Source organism: Leucoraja erinacea, chromosome 2 (genome assembly GCF_028641065.1).
Source record: "Leucoraja erinacea ecotype New England chromosome 2, Leri_hhj_1, whole genome shotgun sequence".
Taxonomy (NCBI): Eukaryota; Metazoa; Chordata; class Chondrichthyes; order Rajiformes; family Rajidae; genus Leucoraja; species Leucoraja erinaceus.
Window position 1 is genome coordinate 98,436,691 of NC_073378.1, and position 12,902 is coordinate 98,449,592.

The window sequence follows — 12,902 nt, forward strand, 5'->3', positions numbered from 1 at the left end:
TTTAGATTTCTACTTATTTTTTAAAATCATTATCAGGTGATTTGCTTCTGCCCTATAATTCACTCGTGTAATGATATTATTAATCTTCAATTGCTAATTTCATGAATAATTTTACATCTAGATGCAATAAATCTATCTTTTTCTCAGAACCTCACTAGAATAGCAATGTTGGATGTAGCACCCCACAGTGAATAATATGCAAATTCACAAACACAGAGGACTTGAATTATGCAATATCTTGCAAACTTGAAGCGTAACACACTCAGTGCATCCAAAACAAGTTTAAAAACACCCATGGTAAGTAGTGGTACTCTTGGGCCAGGTTATGTAGGTCATGGGCTATGCCCAGAATTGTCTTTGACACCCCTTACAAAAAATCTGTTGTGATGACCAATTACACTTGACCTCTTTTCCCTGGCAAGGTTTTAACAGCGAGAGAGCCGTGGGTGATGAATCATGCAGACACGAGTCCCTGAATGTCCTGACAGGCTTTATTAGAAGGCAAGGCTTGAGTGTGGAGCTTTGTCTTCTATCAAAGTCTGCATTTAACATTTCCAATTTACAAATGAGAAATTTCATAATTATTAGCAGTGAATATTAAATATTGAAAAAGTAATAACAATGTAAAAACACTATTCAATTCATAAAACAGAACAGATACGAAAAACAATTTTCTATGATTTCAAATTCAGAGGAATGAACCTAAATTTGGACAATTGGGATCTCAAACCCCAAACCTCATCTGACCTGTAATGCTGGGGGCTCCCTGCCCAACTGGGTTCTATTACTGGGCTTCATTAACAGAGTAGAAAAATGATAACATCGGCATCTGTCAGTTAATTTTGGATGCCTGTGTTTGGTGTCATAGAATCATGCAGCATGGAAACATGCCCTTTGGCCCTGTGTTTGGCCCATATTTCTCTATACCTTTCCTATCTGTGTACCAAATGCAAATGTATTTTATATGTTGCTATTGCACCAACTTCAACTACTCCATCTGGCAGCTTGTTTTTCCCCCCCCCCCCCCCCCCCCCCCCCCCCCCTTTGTGAACTTGGTTCACAGTTGTGCCAAATCTTTCCCCTCACCTTACATAGAAACATAGAAATTAGGTGCAGGAATAGGCCATTCGGCCCTTCGAGCCTGCACCGCCATTCAATATGATCATGGCTGATCATCCAACTCAGTATCCCGTACCTGCCTTCTCTCCATACCCCCTGATCCCCTTAGCCACAAGGGCCACATCTAACTCCCTCTTAAATATAGCCAATGAAGTGGCCTCAACTGCCCTCTGTGGCAAAGAGTTCCAGAGATTCACCACTCTCTGCGTGTATCTCGGTTTTAAAGGATTTCCCCTTTATCCTTAAGCTGTGACCCCTTTTGACTTCCCCAACACGGGAACATCTTCCTGCATCAAGCCTGTCCACCCCTAAGAATTTTGTAAGTTTCTATAAGATCCCTCTCAATCTCTTAAATTCTAGAGAGTATAAACCAAGAGTCTTTCTTCATAAGAAAGTCCTGAGCCTCAGGAATGTCTGGTGAACCGTCTCTGCACTCCCTCTATGGCAATAATGTCCTTCAAATCTACACCTTCCAATTGGTTTCCCTACCCTGGGGAAAAGATAGTGATTTCACCGTATCTATTCCCTCATGATTTTGTACACATCCACAAGATCACCCCTCAGTCTGCTGTGTTCTGAGGAATAAAGTCTGAGCCTACCCAATCTCTCCCTGTAGCCCTGGATCTTGAATCATGGTTGTATCCTCATAAATCATCTCTGTAATATTTCCAGCTGAATGGCATTCTTCCAATAGCAGGGTGACTGAAACTGTCCGCAATACTCCAGTTGCAGCCTCGCCAAAGACTTGTACAAATGTGATGTAATGTCCAATCTTCTGTACTTGGTTCCCTGACCGATGAAGTCTAACATTCCAGAAGCCTCGTTTGCCATGTTATCCATCTATGATGCCACGTTCTGGAAATGGTGTACTTGGGCTTCTAGATCCTTTTGCTCGACATTCACTGTGATTGTCTTGTCCTCGTTTGATTTCCCTTGTTTTTGTTGGTCCATTTGCTGAATGAAACGACTGGCTGAAATTTAAATAGTTGAATGCCCCTCACTTTTATTAATTGCCCTGTTGTAAATTTTGAATGTGGATTTTTATTCATTGTTTAAATGTTGAATACCAACTATAATCATGGGGAAACAGGAAGATAGGATATATGAAATCTCCCTCAGTGGAAAAACAGAATTACTATCCATTTGTTCAGTCATGAGACCAGGCTCACGGTGCTCATTATAATAAGCAAACATATTTCATAATTTAAAAGATGTTTAAAACTAAGTGAAAATTAGAAAGTACATCAGTATTGTTTCACATGACTGCAGGTGAGATGTTTTAATATTACAAATTTACTTGGGCACCCAGAATTTGTTATAGTGATAAATTCTGTTGTGATTCACTTTTAAATTGATTTGCTCAATCTTCAATTTGGAGCAAAAATGGTGCTGAAGGACTGAGTTGATAACAGAAATGTAAACCTGAAATAAAAGCAGAAAATATGGGAAATACTGAGCATTTCAAGTAAAACCTGTGGAAAGAAATGTAATATCTTAAATTGATCTTTCATCAAACTGGGAAAAATTAAGATTAAAACTGGTTTGAGACACAGAGAAATGGGGAGGAGCTGTGGGAAGGGGAAGGATTGGTATAATGGATGGAGACTTGGAGAGAATGATTAACCCATGGTAGTGGTGCAGGTTAATTAGTTGATGTAAAGGAAGAATGTTAGAAGGAGCATATGGTGAGTTCATATTAAGAAATAATTAGAGGAAAATAATGATTGGATCAGGAGTAAAAATAAAGATAAATATTTTTCTTATTTTTAAAATGCATACTTCCAATTATTAAAAAGCTCAAAACAGTCTTCAATCTTTAAGCAAAAACAAATACTGCTTTAATTTTTTAGACTTTCAGGGCTATATGGAACTGGCTTTGCAGAATTGTTTTAAATTATTAAGAGCATCTTCCCATAATTCAATACAACCCTAACTGTAACAAGTGTAGCCAGCTGTAGCAGGACAAATGCAGCAAAATGAAATAAATTATCAGTCCTCAGGGGGTCATGTGGCAACAGCGAAGCCGAAAGATGTATGTTGAAGTTTTTGGTCAAGACATTGCATCGCCATTGAATGGAAGCAGAAAAGTTCCCAGTATATGGCAGTATGAGGAGAGGATGGTGGGATAAAGACATGTAGGTGATTGATGAAACCAGATGGCAAACAGATATTGGACAGAGGTTGTAGGTAAAAGGTGGAACCAGTTGGTGAATGAATGGTGGCCAGATGGAACCAGATAATGGAGGGAAGACATTATCCCAATGTATGGAGAAGAAAATTAGGTGCATGGGGGAGTGCATGTGGGAGGAAAATCCAGTCAATACGGGTTACCTGAAATTGGAAAACTGAATGTTTCTACCATTTGGTTGTACACTTCCCAAGCAGAATATGGGATATTGTTCTTCCAATTTGCATTTGGCCTCTCCGTAGCAATGGGAAAGGCTGAGGACAGACAGATCAGTGAGTTAGTGGGATGGAAAGTTAAAATGACAGGGAAGTTCAAGGTGGTCATCGCAAACAGAGCGTTGGGTCTTCACAAACCAGGTTAGTCTATGCTCAATTTTAGCGATGCAGGGGAGACCATATCGTGGGAACTGATTGCAGTCAGTCAGAATGGAAGAGGTGTGGATGAATCTCTGCCGCTTCTTTAGTTTAGTTTAGTTTATTGTCACATGTACCGAGGTACAGTGAAAAGCTTTTGTTGTGTGCTATCCAGTCAGCAGAAAGACAAAACATGATTACAATCGAGTCATTACAGTGTATTGAGATACATGATAAGAGATTAATGTTTAGTGCAAGGTAAAGACAGCAAAGTCCGATCAAGGAGAGTCTGAAGGTCACCAAAGAGGTAGATAGTCGTTCAGCACTGCTCTCTGGTCGTGGTAGAATGATTCAGTTGCCTGATAACAGCTGGAAAGAAACTGTCCCTGATGGGAGAGGGGAGAAGAGGGAGTGACCAGGGTGCGACTCATCCTTGATTATGCTGCTGGCCTTGCCGAGGCAGCGTGAGGTATAAATGGAGTCAATAGAAGGGAGATTGGTGTGTGTGGTGGTCTGTGCTGCGTCCACAATTCACTGTAATTTGGATGGAGCTGAAAGGACTATTTAGGTCACTGGATAATGTCAATGGGAGGTGAAGGGATAATTGTTACGCCACCTTTGGTTGGAGGAGAAAATGCTAAGGGATGCGCTGTGGTAGATGGGAAGGAATGTGGGACCCAAGGGGATATAGAGAGAGATGTCCATGAGGAGAGCAGTAAATGGGGGAGAGGGGAAGATGTGATTGATGATTGGAGCTGGCGGAAATGACAGATTATGATGTTTTGGATGCAGAGACTGGTGGAGCGAAAGGTGAGGACCAAGGAAATTGTTGCTGTTCTGTTTGGGGAGAGGGGAGAAGGGTGAGAACCGACATGTGGGAGATGGAGGTGACAGCTCTATCAACCATGGTAGAAGGGAAACCATGCTCCCAGAAAAAGGTGGAGTTTTCAGAACCTCTAGAGCAGAGGTTCTATTCTTGGGAACAGATGCAGCGAAGACCGAGAAATTGAGGAAAAAGATATTGCATCCTTATAGGAGGCATGAAGGGAGCAGATATAGTCAATGTTGCTGTGAAGTGGGTGAGTTCATGAAAAATGTCAGATGGAGATTTGAGAGATTGAAAAAAGGAAAGTAATGTGGCAGAGATAGCCCAGGTGATTTTGAGGCCTGTGTGGTAGTAGACAATGAAGGTTCTATATTGGTGCAGGAGGCAGCACTGCTGTAGTTGTCGATCTAGTGGAGAAAGTATTGGGGGGAGGGGTGTGCTTGAAGAGGATTGAAATAAAGGCTGTTACATGTGACCAAGAAAATGGTGATATAGCTCGAGCCTATTTGTCACCACTGTCTATCTCTTTGATCTTTAGGAAATGTGAGTGATTTTGGCAAATTGTTGAACATTTTGGTTTGTGTCAACTGCATCTTTCCGAGCACCTCATCATATTATTCATGCATTAATAACTGCATGGATGGCTAATCCCATTATTTACTTGGAAATTCTGGGCTAATGAAAGCTGACAATGAAAAAAATCCACATTATTGTGGCTACTTCTGTTTACACACCAAATTAGATTTGGATATTGTTTTCAAATAAGTTCAATAATACTCACCCTGAGGAAACCATGGTATTTGGTTTAAAGACCAAAGTAATGATGATGAATAGCCCTCCTGTTGCTGCTGTATTCTAGATCAATGAAGCAAAACCAGAATGTAGCTCCCTAAACACCATAGCAGCTATTGTCTGAAAAAAGGTTGAATCGTAACCATTTTCTAAGTTCATGCTCAATTTTCTACATTAACGGAAGGATGTTGTAATTCCAAATTAAAGTGTAAGCAGTTGGCAACAGCTGTTCTGATACTCTGCACAAGATCAGTAAACATTGTTTTAATACATGTGTTTTAATTATTTAACATTTTACCCATTGCACAGTGTGAATCCTAACTTTATTATGAACATAAAGACACGATAAAAGAGCATTGCATATTTTAGTCACTAAGAATATTAAAGATATTTTTGCCAGTGAGCATTTAAAAGTGGAATATTAAGAGGGATTTTCAATTTTCTACTCTAAGCTGCTTTCTCTTTGAAATGTTTCAAATGTTTTCCCTGCTACTATTTTGGTAGGCAGAGCATCCTTGGTTTTTTTTAGTTGATTTCTTCAACAAGATTGTGAAAATTGATATCCTTGCATATTAATTTGCAAGAAATAATTGAGAAAGGGGTAAAAAGTGTAGCTAAACATGATTTATTGTTGATAGCTGTTGCAAGAAGTTTGCCAGTTCTCCCACGCAAATAAATTCCTCACACTCTTCGATTTGACACCACTTAGATAACTGATGATGTTTGCTTCAATAATCCAATAACTTGAGAAGAATTGTTTTTCTTTATAGAAAAAAGCCAGAACCTTTAAGTACTGCTTTTATTATTGAGAAGCAGCTCTGTATTATGGAGATAATAAATGACAGGTGTTAGAAATACTGCCATTCTTTTCTCGTAACTGTTCGTCACAATTTCAGCAGGAGCATAAAAAATGGTTTGGAGGTCTTTTATTCCATTCAGTAAACATCTGTGGATCTTCCACAGAGGTAACTGTGGGCAGTTGGCAGGACTCCCATTGAAATCTACCCCTTAATTGGTCCCATAATTTCCTATATTGATATTTGTCTATTTGCAAAAAGAGCAATGACCGGAAAATGTTTTGAAGTTTGGAAATTGGAGGAACATAATTCCGTTGAGGCTCCCAGTGTGGAAATCGTGGATATTGTTTATTAATGGGGGATTTTCACTCCTCTCATGAGTTACAAATTGCATCAGTATTGAGGGAAACAAGGAAGGAGGGGGTCCATATAGGAAGAGAAGAAACATGAGAAGGTCTGGACACAAGATATTTTATGCCTTTCAGTGACAAATGATCCTTTTATTTTTGACCCCATTAATAACTGCTGTAATAGTCTCCCCATGGAGGTAACTAACAATATACATGGTAGTAAGTTATGCACAATCAGGCGGGCTCTTTCCTTTGCTGAACCCACTCTGTGTCTGTATTTTGGTTTTTGCGCTATCATGGTTCAGTTTAATTAGAATAACTGATATTTCATTGTACATAAAACATTAAATATAGAACAAGCCCTTTGGCCCATAATGTCTGTGCCAAACATAATTCGAAGACCAACTGTAATCTGCCATCCCTCCATTCCCTGCATATCAATGTTCCTATTTAATAGTCCCTAAAATGCCACTGTTGTATCTGCATCTATTACCATGCCCAGCAATGTGTTCTAGGCACGCAAAAAAAGTGTTGCCCCGTGCAAATCACCTTTAAACCAAGCCCCTTTCACCTTAACGCTGTGCCCTCTAGAATTTGATATTTCCATCCTAGGAAAAGATTCTAACTCGACTCTGTCAATGCCTCTCATAATTTTTATTTATTGTTATTGTTGTTCCATGAAATTCTGCCTGCAAAGCTGCAGGAAGTAAGAACATTGTTTCAGTTCATTTCCAGTGCCTATGACAAATAAACAAACACTCTTGAATTGGAGGATTGTCGTGTTATCTTTTCAGAAAATGGCCATTTGTCCATTGCTCCATCTGGTGTTCAGAAGATAAACTGCAATAGCAGAAACATAGCATTCATGGCGAATAAGGATTAATATGAGAGATGCAAGTAGGAGTAGGTGTTGTGCCAGTCATGTCTGTGCCCATATCAATAAGTGAATTGTGAACCACCACTTTCCTGTCTGAATCCTTCTTACTTGATTCGCCGGGAGTCAAATTGGATTCTCATAGTCTGCAGTCATTTGGATAAGCTGTGAAGTCAATAGTTATGGAGTCATAGCTGACCAATCTGCCTGCCTGTGCTAGTCCCAGTTGCCTATGTTGCTAGTCCATTTCTTGAGCACAAAGTTCATTGAGACTGTTCTTCTTACTTTAAACTGTTTATCGCTAATAGGAAACAGAATGGGCCAGGCAGATGAAAGCTAGCTTGCTTGTGCATTGCCTTCTGCCATATATCATTAGTTATATCCGTGGCTAATCTATTGCGGCAGACATTAATGGGGTCAACTTGGTTGAAGCAATGGAACATCTGATGAGTTAGAGCTGAGTTTAGTTTTGTGTCACGTGTACCTTTTGTTGCGTGCTAACCAGTCGGCGGAAAGACAATATGTGATTACAATCGAGCTTGAGTGTACAAATACATAATAAAGGGAGTAACATGTATAATGTTTAACGAACCCACTGCTCTGGTGAACCCATCTGTATTTTTGGCAGATCACTAACTGCCCTGTTCCTCTCTCCTGTGGTCTATCTCTGTCATCAGGAGTCAAGGAGTACAAGTACCTTGGAGTTTATCTGGACAGTAAACTGGACTGGTCCAAGAACATTGAGGCACTGTATAAAAAGGGACATTACCGACTGTACTTCCTGAGGTCTGCAGTAAGATGCTGCAGATGTTCTATCAATTGGTGGTAGCCAGTGCCATTTTCTTTGCTGTCGTGCGCTGGGCCAGAAGGGCGAAGGCCGCAACGCCAACAGAATCAACAAGCTCACCAGGAAGGCTGGCTCTGTCCTAGGGGTGGAGTTGGATTCATGGGAGGTGGTCTTGGAGGGGAGGATGCTCCTCAAACTGCAGAGCATCATGGACAATACAGCTCACCTCCTCCATGACACACTGGTCAACCTGAGAAGTACCTTCAGCAGCAGACTGGTTCCACCAAGATGCAGCATAGAACGCCACAGGAGATCCTTTTTCCCTGTGGCTATCAAACTGTACAGCTCTGTTGTGGGGTAGATTGATGCCTCTTTCCCCTCCCCTCCCCCCCAATCTTTGCACATCCGCAAACTTGGACTTTCAACGTCACTTTAATGTCATGTTTCATGTATCTTGTTGTGTTTTATGACTGTTGGCAGACCAATTTTCCTCCTGGGATAAATATAGTTCTATTGTATCATAACATGTGATCTGAATAATCATCAGAAGAGTAGGCTGCTTGTCCCTCTTCCAGGTTCTTCCTCATCTCAACCAATTCCATTTGTGCACATCCAGCTATACAGCCATTTTATGCAAGTTTGTTCACATTGCCAATAGAATTTTGCACAGTTAATGTTATGTCTTGTCAAATCCAAATACATTTTTTTTTCTGGGTAGAATTTAATTTAACCACAGAAACATTTGTTGAAAACAATATTACTGTGTTTTTAGTTGATGAGTTAGATAATTACATCTGACAAAATCATTTTCTGAGGAATTTATCATTGGCTCTGAAGAAGAAAATAAAATAAAAACAGTTTGAAATTTTGAAAAAGGCTGGTACAGTTGGCCCATGGTACATATAATTGCAAATTAGCAGAAAGATGAGCATCCATGAAGTAGTTGAAGCTTATTTTATTATGATGTTGACTAAAATACTGTGCATACATGTTTATTGGGGTTCTTATCTCTGTTACACTCACTTTTATTTTGCCATCTAAGTTCTCTATTCTGCAAACATACAACTGCAAATATACTGCATCTCCAATGAGCACAAAAAGCTGGAAACATGTATTCACATCAGACAATATTTGTAGGTAGGTCTTAAATCAGCTTTTAGGATCTATGACCTTTTTAATTGTAAAGACCAAAAAATATTTTTCTCCCTCAGAGCAGAATTGTAAAGGATTTCAATAATCTAATAAACCATAGCTAATGATTATAGAAGCTGTCCCATGTTTTTCAGTTTCTAATCTGTTAAACCATTAAGATGAAATGTGAATGATGTGATCTGTAAAAATTGTGAAACTTTGATTGCGGAAGCAACTCTCATTTTATTCATGCGCTTCCTAGTAGCGGTGTTGTGTTAGCGGAAAAGGCTCATTGCCTTTGGGACAGTTGACATTCTTCATTGGCCACTTTTATAAGGTGGTATGCTTTTGGATAATACCATTAAAGTCTGTCTTCTCCCCATTGGTTCTGAAAAATGGATCTTGTCTATGGAACCAATGTGCTACAATGCTGAGAACTATATTCTGTACTATATCTTCCCATATGCTCTATCTTTTGTACTTCAGTTTGATCTGATTGTATCTATGTATGGTATATCTGATCTGTTTCGATCGCATGCAAAACAAAGCTTCCCATTGTACCTTGGTATACAATATTATAAACCTGAACCAAATTCCCTCTTAAGCGCTTAACGTACCTTGGCTATCTGCAAAGTCAAAGTCAAAGTCAAAGTATCCTTTATTGTCATGCAGTAGTCTAGCTGATATTATGGTTCAAAAGGTATCTTACGACATCCATTTGTAAAAAAGTCGATTTGAACGTACAACATGAACTTGAATTATTAACATTCCTAAAAATATTCATGAACCATTACTTTGATTTTATTATTTTTATTCATAGGTTTGAGTGTTTTGTTTGAAATGCAATAATTTATGATAATTGTATTTAGTTGTATATGTACTATTGAAATATTGGGAAGTGATGAAATTCAATGGATCCTTCCATTAACAATGGCTATTTGATTATTATGGTCATTGTCAGAACACATGACAATAATAAAGCTAAACCTGAAAAAAATACAAAGTATTTTCTTCAGACTGACCCTCAAATCATCTTTAAGAAGAGCGGCAGTTACCACTCAAGAAGAGTTTCCGTCAAAACTCTTCAGAACACACAATAAAATATTTGAAGCACCCTTCAGTCCTGGATATTCTCCTTCCTGGTAGGGGAAGATTAAATTCATTGTGTAATTAAAAAAAAAGCAACCTGACATAAAAAGCTTATACAAATATATTTACTTGAACAGGAGGGAAACATTCCAGATGCAACAAGAGACTTGTTTTCCATATCCAATTTCATAACAGCAGGTATTGAAATGAATATATGTCAGCCCACTTGCTGGCAGCCTGGGTCTTATTACGAATGTTTTGGGTCTCATGTGTATGCCAATAAATGTGCTCACATACTTTGGTGCAGTTTTATTTTTGGTTGAGTAATTTGCTCTTTCTATTTTACTTGCGGAAGGATCCCAGGACTTTGGAACATAAAGTATTAAAAAAAAAACACCATCTCTGACCTGTGATAAATCAATTAGATATTTTAGTTTGGAAAAAAATCTAAATATTGAAAACATTTATTTCCATTCAGACTCCACAAAGAAGCTGAAGGATGTTCTAGAAGAATTCCATGGTGCTGGTGTGCTTGTGAAATACAATCCAGAGCAGGTATTTTATATTTTATTTGTTCTATCTATGTCAAGAAATAAAAACATTGGATTTGTTTAAATTCTGAGATTGCAAGAATGATTGGATTGATTGCTCACCCGCAATGTCAAGTATATTTGTTTTACGCCACCGGATGACTCTTTGGCCACTTTTGAAGACACAGATGAGACTATTCCTTCTAGGACTGATAACAAATGTAAGCCTGACGAACTAACTGTGACTGGTTTATTTATCTAGAAAGCATTTGTAATCCAGTTGCCTATGGCATTTTCTCAGATACTGGACAGTAAATTGACAGATTTATTGCAATGAATGTGAGAGCTAAAATGTACATTGCTATAGAGATATAGGAACTGCAGATGTAGGAATCTTGAGCAAAACACAAAGTGCTGGAATAACTCAGTGGGTCAGGCAGCATTTGTGGAGAGAGTGGATAATCAGGTGAGGACCCTTCTTCCTGGATACTCCAACATTTTGCTATTATATAGCTATATCTGTATATGTCCGTCATGAATCACACTTGTTTCATTTAGTTTAGAGATACCGCGTGGAAACAGACCCTTCAGCCCACCGGGTCCGCACCGACCAATGATCCCCGCTCATTAACACCATCCTTCACACATTAGGGACAATTTACATTTATACCAAGCCAATTAACCTCCAAACCTGCACGTCTTTGGAGTGTGGGAGCAAACCGAAGATCTTGGAGAAAACCCACGCAGGTCACGGGGAGAATGTACAAACTCCGTACAGACAGCACCTGTAGTTGGGATCGAACCCGGGTCTCCAGTGCTGCAAGCGCTGTAACCGGCCTGTCCCACATAGGCGACTTTTCAGGCGACTATCAAGTCGTAGCAGGTAGCTGAAAAACCAGCGACTGGAATGGCGACTGGAACGGCACACACACACACACACACACACACACACATCGCTTCCTTCACCAGCCAGTTATGCAGGCAGGGGACAGGGCAAGCGGGGGAGTGCTGTCTGAGCAAAATTCACACAGTGCAAAGCCAATGTGATACAAACACACATCACGATGAACAAGAAGGTTGGCGCTGTAATTAAGACGGTGAAAGCACAGAGTACGGGAAGGGTCACTTAAGTTCTTTATAAGAGGTGGGGACTGCGGGGGGAAAGTGAGAAGGGGGAGACGGGGTGGGGAGAAGGAGTGGAGACAACTTTCACACAGAGAGTGGTGAATCTCTGGAATTCTCTGCCACAGAAAGTAGTTGAGGCCAGTTCATTGGCTATATTTAAGATGGAGTTAGATGTGGCCCTTGCGGCTAAGGGGATCAGGGGGTATGGAGAGAAGGCAGGTACGGGATACTGAGTTGGATGATCAGCCATGATCATATTGAATGGCAGTGCAGGCTCGAAGGGCCGAATGGCCTACTCCTGCACCTATTTTCTATGTTTCTATGTTTAAGAAGCCAGAGATACATGGCTGTGAAGCTCGGCGGACATTAACATTACCGGTTGGTTAACCTTGGTTCTGAAAACTACTGTTTATGTTTTTTTCCCAATGAGCCAATAAAATACACTGGTCAGCACTGGTGACAACCTACGAGAGCCTCTGATAACCTACGACCTCCTGGCGACCCACCTACGGCACGTGAATTCTCGCCACTCTCCATGGTGGCTTCATTCTGGTCACCACTAATTTTTCAACATGTTGAAAACTTGGCAGCGACCAGAATGAAGCCGCGACCAGTTCCGAGAATGCGGGAACTACTCACGACCCGCGAACATGTGGCGACTGCATAGTCTCCTGTAGTCACCTAAAAAGTTGCCTAAGTGGGACAGGCCCATAAGGCAGCAACTCTACCGCTGTGCCACTGTGCTGCCACAATGTTCCAGATTGTTACTTTCAATTTTCATATTTACTGCAGAATCTTTGTTGCTACTTCATTGATGAATTCCTTTCATGGAATATCTATTCACAAAAGTTGATAGAGGTATTATAAGGACAAAGTTAGTGTCAGTTTTGAATATCAGTTGCAGCCAGCCATTGCAATAAATTCTGTGTCTCCACATCCTC

General features: G+C 40.0%; 1 protein-coding gene across 1 annotated transcript in view; it reads left to right on the top strand.

Annotated features, from left to right (window-relative positions):
* Positions 1-12,902, top strand: part of dgkb (diacylglycerol kinase, beta) — a 518,449-nt gene that overhangs the window by 67,371 nt on the left and 438,176 nt on the right. The window contains exon 2 of the mRNA XM_055661892.1: positions 10,785-10,861. Coding sequence (XP_055517867.1) covers positions 10,785-10,861 — 77 coding nt within the window. The remainder of the gene's footprint in view (positions 1-10,784; positions 10,862-12,902) is intronic.